This window comes from Podarcis vaucheri (assembly GCF_965113315.1).
Source record: "Podarcis vaucheri genome assembly, chromosome: 7".
Classification (NCBI taxonomy): Eukaryota; Metazoa; Chordata; class Lepidosauria; order Squamata; family Lacertidae; genus Podarcis; species Podarcis vaucheri.
In genome coordinates, this window is record NC_138765.1 from 6561507 (window position 1) to 6574867 (window position 13361).

General features: G+C 47.6%; 1 protein-coding gene across 12 annotated transcripts in view; it reads right to left on the bottom strand.

Annotated features, from left to right (window-relative positions):
- Positions 1 to 599: 599 nt before the first annotated feature.
- LOC309536746 (uncharacterized protein) overlaps positions 600 to 13361 on the bottom strand; it is a 27315-nt gene continuing 14553 nt past the window's right edge. For 5 of the 12 annotated variants that reach the window (XM_082230999.1, XM_082230994.1, XM_082231001.1 and 2 more), the window contains 4 exons: positions 4644 to 4726; positions 4266 to 4392; positions 1137 to 3335; positions 600 to 880 (listed from right to left, as the gene is read on the bottom strand). In XM_082230999.1, coding sequence (XP_082087125.1) covers positions 1327 to 3335; positions 4266 to 4392; positions 4644 to 4726 — 2219 coding nt within the window. In that variant the 3' untranslated portion in view covers positions 600 to 880; positions 1137 to 1326. Of the gene's footprint in view, positions 881 to 1136; positions 3336 to 4265; positions 4393 to 4643; positions 4727 to 4982; positions 5065 to 5251; positions 5739 to 6602; positions 6969 to 9187; positions 9716 to 9738; positions 9800 to 13361 lie in introns of those variants that run through there. The other 7 variants (XM_082231004.1, XM_082230996.1, XM_082231003.1 and 4 more) reach the window with 6 other exon arrangements.

The window sequence follows — 13361 nt, forward strand, 5'->3', positions numbered from 1 at the left end:
CTTGCATCAAGAAAGGTTACAGGTCATGGGATGCGTGGCTTCATGTGGATATCGACTCCTCTGAAATTACCTTGCGGTGTCCATGAGTGCCCAGGTCATTTGGGTCTCATATGTCTCACTTTGACACAATGCCCATGGCAACCAGGACTTCCATGGGACTGTTGACATTTCAATCCCATATCTGACTTCCCTGGTACCAAAAGATGTGGAAACCTTTGAGGAGATATGTGAGTTCTCACACGGATGCTAGTTCAACTCCTTCCTCTTTCTCTGAACATCACCTGCCCTTCTAGGGTCAGATAAGGCTGGAAGCGGTAGGCAATGTACACATCACAGCTTTACACAGTGCAGGAGGGTGGCATGGGGATTACAAAATGCGGGCATACAAAAACCATGCCTAATACATTCTATCAAAAAGGTTAAATGCAATAAGTACTAGGACACTTCGAACAGAATCAAAATCTAAATTACCTAATATTCAATCAACTATCAAAATTTTTCACCAAGTCCTTCCTAGGAAAGCTCAGCGTGGACAGCCATCTCATCAGTGTCACCAAATCACTCTTATCCCTCACCCCAGGCATGACGCGACAAAAATGTTCAATGAATGAATACATCTTTATTTGCGTCAGCCCCCGGGCATACCAACAGAGCAACAATACGATATACAAAGAATAAAAATAAAAAGTCCGTTATATAAAATACATTGTAGGGTTTTGAGTCAATAGTCAAATAGTGGATCTTATTCTAATTGTCCCAGGTTTGCAACCCAATTCAAATTGCAACCTTTGCTGTCTCCTGCTAATTTTGATCTGCCAAGAGAAAGGAAAGTCTAAAGATGGTATTAAACACCTTGGCCAAGAACTTGCAAATCACAGTTCTTGGGTACAGTGGTGCCTCGCAAGACGAAAAGAATTCGTTCCGCAAGTCTTTTCGTCTTGCGATGTTTTTCGTCTTGCGAAGCACGGTCCATCGCAACTGCGCCTCTTCAAGCGGCTTAAAAAAAAAAGCGCACGGTGTTTTCACCTTGCGAAGCAAACCCATAGGGTAATTCGTCTAGCGAAGCAACGCAAAAACGGAAAACCCTTTCGTCTAGCGAGTTTTTCGTCTTGCGAAGCATTCGTCTTGCGGGGCACCACTGTACGTTGTAGGAATTACTATGGGGCACCAGATGTGGCAAAGAACCCAACTGCAATTCTCATACAAACTAAGGGCTTCTAAAATTAAATCTGTATACAGCCACTACTATAATTTGCCCCCAATGTGAGTTCTTTGATGGGAAGCGAGGCGGGCCCTGTGACTGAAGCTCTTCCCACATTCTTGGCACTAAAATAGTTTTCTCTTGCTGTGAATTCTTTGATGGATCCTGAGTTTGGCCTTCTCAATAAATCTCTTTCCACATTCCAAGCAGTGATAGGGTTTCTCCCCTGTATGAATTCTGTGATGGGTTGTGAGATGGGCGCTCTGGGTGAATTTCTTTCCACATTCCAAGCACTGATAGGGCTTCTCCCCTGTATGAATTCTCTGATGGACACTGAGAAGGCCTCTTTGAATGAAGCTCTTTCCACATTCGTAACACTCATATGGCTTCTCCCCTGTATGACTTCTCTGATGGGAAGTGAAACTTCTTTTCCAAGTGAAACTCTTTCCACATTCCAAGCACTGGTAGGGTTTCTCCCCTGAATGAATCCTCTGATGGACACTGAAATAGCGTCTGTCAGTGAAGCCCCTGCCACAATCTTGGCACTGATAGGGTTTTTCCCCTTTATGAATTCTCTCATGGGAAGTAAAATTGTTCTTTTTTCTGAAGCTCTTGCCACACTCTTGGCACTGATAGGGTTTTCCCCCTGTATGACTTCTCCCATGGGAAGTTAAACTGCGCTTTTTTCTGAAGCCTTTGCCACATTCCAAGCACTGATAGGGTTTCTCCCCTGTATGAATTCTTTGATGGATTGTGAGATGGGCGCTCTGAGTGAATTTCTTTCCACATTCCAAGCACTGATATGGCTTCTCCCCTGTATGAATTCTTTGATGGACATTGAGCTGGCCTTGGTGACTGAAGCTCTTTCCACATTCCAAGCACTGATAGGGTGTCTCCCCTGTATGAATTCTGTGATGGATTGTGAGATGGGTGCTCTGGGTGAATTTCTTTCCACATTCCAAGCACTGATATGGTTTTTCCTCTGTATGAATTCTTTGATGGACAGTGAGCCGGCCTTGGTGACTGAAGCTCTTTCCACATTCCAAGCACTGATAGGGTGTCTCTCCGGTATGAATTGTTTGATGGACAGTGAGCTGGCTTCTTCGAAAGAAGCTCTTGCCACACTCCAAGCAGTGATAAGGTTTCTCCCCTGTATGAATTCTCTGATGGGAATTTAAACTGCCCTTTTGAGTGAAGCTCTTTCCACACTCTTGGCACTGATAGGGTTTCTCCCCTGTATGAATTCTCTGATGGACAGTTAGATTGCTTCTCTCCCTGAAGCTCTTGCCACATTCCAAACACTGATAGGGTTCTCCCCCTATATGAATTCTCTGATGGACAGTGAGCTGGTTTCTTCGAAAGAAGCTCTTCCCACACTCCAAGCAGTGATAAGGTTTTTCCCCTCTATGAATTCTCTGATGGGAATTTAAACTGCCCTTTTGAGTGAAGCTCTTTCCACACTCTTGGCACTGATAGGGTTTCTCCCCTGTATGAATTATCTGATGGACAGTCAGCTTGTTTCTCTCCCTGAAGCTCTTTCCACATTCCAAGCAGTGATAGGGTTTCTCACCTGTATGAATTCTCTGATGGGAAGTGAGACTTATTTTCCAAGTGAAAGTCTTTCCACATTGCAAGCAGTGATATGGTTTCCCCCCGGAATGAAGTAAGTGATGGGAAGTGAGCTGGGTGCTCTGACTGAAGCTCTTTCCACATTCAAAGCATCGATAAGGTTTCTCCCTCGAATGAATCCTCTGATGGACAGTGAGCTGGCGTCTGTCAATGAATTTCTTTCCACATTCCAAGCAGTGATAAGGTTTCTCCCCTGTATGACTTCTCTGATGGGTAGTTAAACTGCCCTTTTGACTGAAGCTCTTTCCACACTCTTGGCACTGATAGGGCTTCTCCCCTGTATGAATTCTCTGATGGACAGTGAGCTTGTTTTTCTCCCTGAAGCTCTTTCCACATTCCAAGCACTGATAGGGTTTCTTCTCAAGGGGAGTTCTTTGATTTGAAGTGGAATGGGAGCTCTGACTGAAGCTCTCTCTGCACTCTGAATACGGATATGACTTCTCCACTCTGTGGCTTTTGTCGTGGTCTCCCTCGTTCTTCAGCTCCAATTCATCACCACCTGCAACTGAGAGAGAAACAGATTGGAGCCTCAGGAAGCAATGGAGCCCCCAATTATGAAGCAGTGCTAATTAATGTTTGTGACCCAAGAAGAACTGAGGGGAGTTACATTTGAGGTCTTCCTCCAGGGTTCACTGCCTGAGATTCAAAAAGCCTGGTTATTTTCTTGGATGGATTTTGTTTGGCCCAATCATGGGATCTGTGCCATGTCTAATGTCACTCGTCTCTTAAGTCAACTAAGGACAGAAAGAAGCAAGAACAGAAACAAAAAATCTGACAGAAGCTACTTGAACTTCCTGAATCACTTTGAAGGCTACATTTAAGAAAGCCTTGTGCAGTTTAGAGGAGCCTGGGAAAAATATGGAGGGGTATCTTATCTCCCCCAGAGGCTCTTCAGCTGAGCTCCTTTACCCCTGCTCAGCAACCTGCGCCTCTGGTGGCCCTGGCCCTATGTGGGGAAGGAGAGGGGTCAGCCTTCCTTCTCCTCCTGCTCCTCTGCATCTGGCCAGATGTTTCCCAGCCCTGCTGGAGTCATGGCTGCTTTCCTGAGGCCCTTCCTGTGCTCCTGCCCCTGGTGAAGGGGCCCTGATGGGAGGCTGTGGGGCTGCAGACAGGCCAGCCCTTCAAGAGCAAAAGGGGAGCCATCTTGGAGAGGGGTAGGCATGATGATGATGATGTTGATGATAATTGTAATAATTTTATTATTTATAACCTGCCCATCTGTCTGCGTTTCATGCTTTGAAAAGGCAGAACTGGAGGAAGAATATTCATAGGGAAAGCAGTCAATACTCTTCCATCCAAAGTTTACTGTGGGAGTATTAGAATACCAGGGGCTGTGGGTGCTGCTGTTGACCCCCATCAAAAAATCAGAGGTTCCTCCCAAAGAGATATATCTTGAATTTCAAAGGAGATAAGATGATCCAAGAGGAAGCCTTACCGAGAGAGTCCAAGATCCCACGATTCTCCTCCATGACTTCCTTGTGCAGAGCAATCTGGTCAGGATCCAGCAACGCCCACTCCTCGTCTGTGAAATGCACAGCTACATCTTCAAAGCACAATGGACCCTAAAAGAAAAAGGTTGTCCTCTTAGACAACATCAAGGTGCACAGGGGGGCAATGACAGGGGGGTGAGAGGGGGAAAGCCCCATTGTTGGATGATGGGGTGAATCCTGGCCACTGTTTGGTGTGGTGTGGAAACTGCTTAGAAGCCTATTTTAGCATTCAATCCTTCTTTCCTTGGAGGTTCCTCCCACCTTTCCTCTGTGTCCAACCCGTCCATGACATCCTCTTTCCCCACATGGCTCCTTCCTCCTACCTGCTCTGCTTCCACAGTGGCAGCTTCCCCTTCGCCACCAAGAAATGATGGAAAAACAGGTCTTGCTGGCATCGTTCGGTCTCCTACAAGAGAAAAAGGTAAGTGCATGCTTCACTCAGAAGGAAAACTACAGGTGGGCCTTCCAAAAAGTAAGAGTTGCTAAGTAAATTTGGACATTTGTACCCATTTCACATATTAGTTGTGCAAAAATATATCACCCTTTCTCTGGGCTCTTGGCTTCATGTGTCTTCTCCAAAAAAGATGTAGAGAACTCACAAATTAGTTTCGAAAACAACATAATGTGACAAAATGGGGGAGAAAAAACTCATTCCTCCTTACCCAGTTGCCTCTCCCTGGAGTCCAACGGAGTTCTCTCTACCTCAGAGGAATCCAGACCCATTTGTGGAAACTGATCCTTCCCCTGCAGTAAGCATTCAAAAGAATTAGATTAGAACTGGAATGGCAAAGCACACAAACATTTTAGGGGTATCGGATATCATTCCTCGGATGCTTTCCAAAAAAGGATGACAAAATTAGCAGAGAATTGGGGGATACTCTCCCTCAAGTTCGGAGCCCCATGAAATTATCCAGAGGAAAGTCTCTCTCACCTGCTGCTCTGCCTGACTCAGGAGGAAACCTTCAGCCAGGGCCACCGCCTGGGAACTGGTCTCCGCTCCACATTCCCTCACCCAGCTCTCCAGCTCTGGTGGAAGGACAGCCAGGAACTGCTCCAAGATCACTAGGTCCAGCATCTCAGCTTTCGTGTGGGTTTCTGGTTTCAGCCACTGACGGCAAAGGTGGTAAAGTCGGTTGCAAACCTCTCGGGGTCCTTTGGCCTCCTGGTTGCAAAGCTGCCCGAGCTGCTGGCTCTGCACCTCTGAGCGGAGGGTGTCCTCCTCACCCAGGATCCTTTGGACAGACTTTCCCCAGATTTCTCCATGGCTAAGTATTTGGATGGAATGAAGTTTTGCTGCTTCAGCCGCAGCTGAGTCTTGCTCATCCATCTCTGTTCTCAGGACACCTCCAGGAAATCGAAAGAAGTCCCTACGTCTTCTGCCAAATTCTGTCTGTCCTAATGAGAGGTTTTAGCAAATCCTAAAAAACAAACATATTTTTCCGATATAAAACTGATACACAGTCAGGTGAATAGAAATGTTCCCTGGGAAAGCGTGGATGAGTCTTGCTAGGAACCAGGGCTGGACTGCACCACAACTCAGACTGAGCTTTCCTTAAAAATTAAAGAGAGGAAGGAAGGAAGATGGAAGGAAGGAAGTCAGAATGGATGAGTGAGTCATCTGCACTAAGTGTAACTGGGACCCAGGGCAATAGTGGGGGTCCCTCCCACCCCCAAATGTCAGGCCACATTTTTTTCCTGCTTCTGCCTCATGTTGCAGCACTTGCAATCTCCCACATTCTCAAGACTCCTGGGGTGGGTCCCTCTTTCGTTATTCTGAGATCCAGAGCTTCACCTGGCCAAAGAACAGATAGGTGGTACCAAATAACTTGTGGGTGAGGCCAAAAGACGACGTTTTTAAAAAAGAGATATATAGGATTTCCCTTATTTCTGTTATAGTAACAATTTCATACTCTTCTTAATATTGTGATATACTGTTTTAATCTGCCATGGGAATTTTGGGTGAACATCAAGTAATTGATTATGATGATGGGGGGGGGAGCTTGTCACAGGAGAAGGGGAGACCCCTATTCCTCTTCACCAGCCAGAATCATCCCTACCTCTTGGCCTCCCTCATCTGAATCTCCTGCCTCTGGGTCTAGATTGCTCTCTGCCAGATTCCCGCCGCTCACTAAGCCCCGTTACCTCTTCAGTTTCAGATACTTTCTCCCCCCAGACTTCTCCCACTGACCACTCTTCATTGCCCCACCGCCCCTCCCCTGGCCCAGAGCTGCCTTCCCTTGTGGGTTCCCCAGGTGGTCCCCTCACCATTCCTCTGTGCCCACCCAGTCCATGCAGCTCCCTCCTTGCATCCTTTATTCTGTTATCACCAGGTTGGGCTCTGCTTTCCTTTTGGGTGAAGACAGTCCAGCCTCCTGTTCTCACTGAGGCCAACCTGGGGCATCTTTTGGGAATCCCACCAGCAGGGCTGGAGCCCAGGGCAACTCTCTCCCCCTGCATAGCTGCCCCCAACTGTGGGGGCCTGGAGCCATCGCTAGCCCTCTCCTCCTCCCTTAATTGGCCTCATTCTCTTCTAAAGCCATCTGGCTTGGTGGCCATCCCTTCCTCCTGTGGATGGGAGTTCCATGGGTCATTATACCTGAAGGAACGTTTCCACCCCCATCGTTCTCCCCGGATGCTGAAGTCCAGCTCTGTTGAACGCCCTCCCACCAGACGTCAAAGAGATAAACAGCTACCCTGGGAGGGGTGGCTAACACTCCAGAGGACAGGATCACACTTCAAAACGACCTTGACAGATTAGAGAACTGGGCAAAAACAAACAAGATGAATTTTAACAGGGAGAAATGTAAAGTATTGCACTTGGGCAAAAAAAATGAGAGGCACAAATACAAGATGGGGGACACCTGGCTTGAGAGCAGTACATGTGAAAAGGATCTAGGAGTCTTGGTTGACCACAAACTTGACATGAGCCAACAGTGTGACGCGGCAGCTAAAAAAGCCAATGCAATTCTGGGCTGCATCAATAGGAGTATAGCATCTAGATCAAGGGAAGTAATACAGTGGTACCCCACAAAACGAACGGCTCGCGAGACGAAAAACTCGCAAAACGAAAGGTTTTTTCGTTTTCGAGTTGCCTCGCAAGACGAATTTCCCTATGGGCTTGCTTCGCAAAACGAAGCTTGCCCCGGGGACAGCGGGTCTTCTCTTTTGAAGCAAGGGGCGGCGGGGAGAAGTGATCTTCTCCCCGCAGCCCCAGGTCCGGGGGCAGCGGGAAGCGCTTCCCGCTGCCCCCGGACCTCTTTTGAAGCAAGGGGCTGCGGGGAGATCGCTTCTCCCGGTGCTCCGAAGCCGGGCAGGGGGGAGGGAACACCTGCCCCCACCGCCCGGCTTCGGAACGCTGCTCCGAAGCGGGGCGGGGGGGCGGGAACACCTGCCCCAGCCGCCCCGCTTTGGAACGCTGCTCCGAAGCGGGGCGGGGGGCGGGAACACCTTCTGAAGGCGGGCGGGGGCCGAAAGTCTTTGTCCCCCCTGCCTGCCTTCCCAGGGGCTTTTAAATCGCCCCGGACAGCGGAGAAGTCCTCCGCTGTCCTGGGGCGATTTTAAAATGCTGGGGGTGGGAAGAAAAGCCCTTGTCCCCCCCCCCAGCCTTCAGAAGAGGTCCGGGGACAGACTGTCCCCGGACCTGGTCTGAAGGCGGTTTCCCTAGGAACGCATTAATTGATTTTCAATGCATTCCTATGGGAAACCGTGCATCGCAAGACAAAAAACTCGCAAGACGAAGAGACTTGCAGAACGAATTAATTTCGTCTTGCGAGGCACCACTGTAGTGCCACTGTATTCTGCTCTGCTCAGACCTCACCTGGAGTACTGTGTCCAGTTCTGGGCACCACAGTTCAAGAAGGACACTGACAAACTGGAACGGGTCCAGAAGAGGGCAAACAAAATGGTCAAAGGGCTAGAAATGATGCCTTATGAGGAATGGCTAAGGGAGCTGGGCATGTTTAGCCTGGAGAAGAGGAGGTTAAGGGGTGATATGATAGCCATGTTCAAATATAGAAAAGGATGTCACATAGAGGAGGGAGAAAGGTTGTTTTCTGCTGCTCCAGAGAAGCGGACACGGTGCAATGGATCCAAACCACAAGAAAGAAGATTCCACCTAAACATTAGGAAGAACTTCCTGACAGTAAGAGCTGTTCGACAGTGGAATTTGCTGCCAAGGAGTGTGGTGGAGTCTCCTGCTTTGGAGATCTTAAAGCAGAGGCTTGACAACCATATGTCAGGAGTGCTCTGATGGTGTTTCCTGCTTGGCAGGGGGTGGACTTGATGGCCCTTGTGGTCTCTTCCAACTCTATGATTCTATGACATTTAGAAGACATCTGAAGGCAGCTCTGCTCAGGGAAGTTTTTAATGTGTGACATTTTTATGTATTTTTAATCTTTGTTGGAAGCAGCCCAGAGGGGCTGGGTAGATCCAGCCAGATGGGCGGGGTATAAATAAATTATTATTATTATTATTATTATTATTATTATTATTATTATTATTATTAACTGCACACTGCAACATGGAAGGACTTCATTTATTTCTACCGCCAAATGTGTTCATCTGGCTGCCACCTGCGTTAATGAACGTGACTGTTTCCTCAATCCCATTGGGGTTCCTTTGCCTGCTCTTTTCTTCTTGACCAAAGGCCCCCCCCTCCCCAAAGGAGCAAGTGGCGTCTTGATGCAAAGGAAGAAGAGAGTTGCAGACCTCCTGCTACTTGCAGCCTCCCTGGTTTTGCAGAGAGGAAGGGGGGCAGAACCTCTTATCCCTGACTTGGGGATCCCCCTGCAGGAGCTGAGCAGGCTCCCCATGGACCCGCCCCACTTCTCCCCAGTGCACCCTAAGGCAGAAAAGAGAGGAAACTCACCAGGTCCCTGAAGGGAAACTGAGGCAGCTCCTGCAGCGGAGACGAAAGCCACCTCCCCCTCTTGCAGGGAGGAAGCTGGGAAAGTGGGAGGGGCTTTTGCTCGGGAGGACCGCATCCCCACCTTATTTTCTGTCTTCTCTAGGAATATTAATCTCATTTCCTTTTAACCCTTGCAAGGTGGAGCAAACCAAGCTCACATTTTCTCTCTCTGAGGAGCCACGCGAATTTCAGAAATAAACCCGAATAAGGCAGGGGAGCTCAGCTGGTAGAACATGGGTCTCTCTGATCTCAGGGTCTTTGGTTTGAGCCCCAGGTTGGGCAAGAGATTCCTGCGCGGCCTAGGGTTGGGCTAGATGACTCTGGGGGTCCCAAAGGAGGATGACTCCCTGGCCCTCGTGGCTGGCCTTCTGCGCTGTTCCTTGGAGCCCTTGCAAAGCGGAGCTCCCCAGGCCCCCTTCTCTCTCTTCTTGGGGGACCCTCCTGGCTGCCCCGCCCCCTGGGGACTCCCCCATCTCCCCAAGACAACCTAAGCAGAAGAGAAAGAGACTCACCGGATCGCAGAAGGAGCTGAGACAACAGCCCTCCTCCTTGCAGGAAGGGGTGGGGGAGAACCTCCTCCCTTTATTTCCGGTCCTCTCTAGGAATCCAGCTCCGTTCCTTTTAACCCTTGGCGAGTCGGGCTCATCCTCTCTTCCCCCCTCTCTCCCTCTGCAAAGCCGGAGCCCCGGGCATGGCCTGCACCCAGAAGGGGGGGCCTTATTTGGGGGACCCTCTGGACTGGCCTCTGAGCTGCTCCCTCCCTCGGAAACAGGAGCAGGAGGAGCACGGAAGGTCCTGCAAGGACATCCTCCTGGCGGGCCTTTTCCTCGCCACCAGCCTGGCTCTCATTTTGATGCCAGCAGCACCTTGAAAGGACCGAGACCTTAAAACCGCACCTGCCTCTCCCCGACCCCATTTCCTTCGGCGTTACTCTCTTATTTTCTCTTCCTAATACAGTGGTACCTCGGGTTACGAACTTAATTCGATCTGGAGGTCCGTTCTTAACCTGAGGTACCACTTTAGCTAATGGGGCCTCCCGCTGCCACCCTGCGATTTCTGTTCTCATCCTGAGGTAAAATTCTTAACCCAAGATACTGTTTCCATGTTAGCAGAGGCTGTAACCTGAAGTGTTCGTAACCTGAGGTGTTTGTAACCCGAGGTACCACAGTAAGGCATTTTCCTTTTAATATTTCCTATTTTCCCAAATAAAGACAACCCTTCTTGTGATATGTGGATGCTCTAGATAAACTTACATATAACTATTAGTATCACCATGGAGAACTACAATCCGTTCTGGAAGACATTCAAAAACTCAGGCGCTAATGAAAAAATGGGGGGGAAAGCAACGAAAGTGCTTCAACGTCTAAGACACGTTCGAAAACAGAAGCAATTACTTCCAGGTTTTTGGCATTTGAAAACTGAAACATTCAGGTACCAAGATGCTAAAAACCCGAGGTTCCACTGTATATCAAATAAAATTTGTCTAGTACCCTTTAGATGTCACTATATAATCTTGCTTCTCCCGCCTAACAATCAAGCTACAGAAATGAGGATGGAAACTTTGTACCTGGGATGCAAAATTTTATTGAAACAATGCAATTAGATTCTCTTCCCTCTTAAACGCATTCCTGCCCTTAGCTCTTCCCGTCATCTTCTTCCATCTTTGAAGGCATACCCTGGAGGACCCTAAAGCAAAGAAACTTGTCCTTCTATTGCTCCCAACTCCCTTTGGCGTGGGATGAACCAAGAACTCTGTTTCTTCATGGATACTATTCTTTCCTCTTGGCATACGCCCATAGCGAATAATCAGAGGACAGCAGAAAGGGAATCCTTGACTTAAGCTTCTCACAGAAGAAAGGAAAATATAAAGTACGTGAATTGCTCGTGTGATCAGAATTTGCTTCTATATCACAGGTTCATGACCCAGTGGAGGGAATACCTGAAACAAAAACTCAGAACCAATAGAATGAGAGCAATCTCAGCATCCTGCAGGGACCTCGTTTATTCAAACTACTGCAATAGGACAGCCTTGCTAACCTGCTGTTCAGCAGAACGGCTAGTTCAAAAAGGCTGCCAGGAGGCATATTAGAAGATCATATACACAACACAGAAAGACTGATAAAATGCCATGACACTCTTCCACTTGATTCAAGAAAGGTTACAGGTCATGGGATGCCTGGCTTCATGCGGATATCGACTCCTCTGAAATTACCTTGCTGTGTCCCCGAGTGCCCAGGCCATTTGGGTCTCATACGTCTCACTTTGCAACCATGCCCATGGCAACCAGGACTTCCATGGGACTGTTGACATTTCAATCCCATATCTTACTTCCCTGGTACCAAAAGATGTCAAAGACCTTTGAGGAGATATGTGAGTTCTCACACAGATGCTAGCTCAACTCCTCCCTCTTTCTCCAAATATCACCTGCGCTTCTAGGGTCAGATAAGGCTGGAAGCGGTAGGCTATGTACACATCACAGCTTTACACAGTGCAGGAGCGTGGCATGAGGATTACAAAATGCAGGCATACAAAAATCATGCCAAATACATTCTATTGAAATGGCTAAATGCAGTCGTGAAGTTGAGGCTCCAATACTTTGGCCACCTCATGAGAAGAGAAGACTCCCTGGAAAAGACCCTGATGTTGGGAAAGATGGAGGGCACAAGGAGAAGGGGAAGGGGACGACAGAGGATAAGATGGTTGGATAGTGTTCTCGAAGCTACAAACATGAGCCTGACCAAACTGCGGGAGGCGGTGGAAGACAGGAGTGCCTGGCGTGCTCTGGTCCATGGGGTCACGAAGAGTCGGACACGACTAAACAACAACAACAACAAAATGCAATAAGTACTAGGACACTTCGAACAGAATCAAAATCTATAATATCTAATATTCAATCAGCTATTACAATTTTTACACCTAGTACTTCCTAGGAAAGTTCAGCATGGACAACAACATCATCAGTGTTGCCAAATCACTCTTATCCCTCACCCCAGGCATGACATGAAGAAAATATTCAATGAATGAATAGATCTTTATTTGTGTCAGCCACTTCCCATACCAATAAAACAACAATACGATATAAAAAGAATAAAAATAAAAAGTCCATTATACAAAATAAATTGTAGGGTTTTGAGTCAATAGTCAAATAGTGGATCTTATTCTAATTGTCCCAGCTTTGCAACCCAATTCAAATTGCAACCTTTGCTGTCTGCTGCTCATTTTGATCTGCCAAGAGAAAGGAAACTCTAAAGATGGTATTAAACACCTTGGCCAAGAACTTGCAAATCACAGTTTCTTGGGTACGTTGTAGGAATTACTATAAGGCACCAGATGTGGCAAAGAACCCAACTGCAATTCTCACCTCATACAAACTAAGGGCTCCTAAAATTAAATCTGTATACAGCCACTACTATAATTTGCCCCCAATGTGAGTTCTTTGATGGGAAGCGAGGCGGGCCCTGTGACTGAAGCTCTTCCCACATTCTTGGCACTAAAATAGTTTTCTCTTGCTGTGAATTCTTTGTTGGATCCCGAGTTTGGCCTTCTCAATAAATCTCTTTCCACATTCCAAGCACTGATAGGGTTTCTCCCCTGTATGAATTTTGTGATGGGTTGTGAGATGGGCGCTCTGGGTGAATTTCTTTCCACATTCCAAGCACTGATATGGCTTCTCCCCTGTATGAATTATTTGATGGACAGTGAGAAGGCTGCTGTGACTGAAGCTCTTTCCACATTCTTAGCAGTGATAAGGTTTCTTACCTGTATGACTTCTCTGATGGGAAGTGAAACTTGTTTTCCAAGTGAAACTCTTTCCACATTCCAAGCACTGATAGGGTGTCTCTCCGGTATGAATTCTCTGATGGACAGTGAGCTGGCTTCTTCGAAAGAAACTCTTGCCACATTCCAAGCACTGATATGGTTTTTTCCCCTGTATGAATTCTCTGATGGGAATTTAAACTGCCCTTTTGAGTGAAGCTCTTTCCACACTCTTGGCACTGATAGGGTTTCTCCCCTGTATGAATTCTCTGATGGACAGTTAGATTGCTTCTGTCTCTGAAGCTCTTGCCACATTCCAAACACTGATAGGGTTCTCCCCCTATATGAATTCTCTGATGGACAGTGAGCTGGCTTCTTC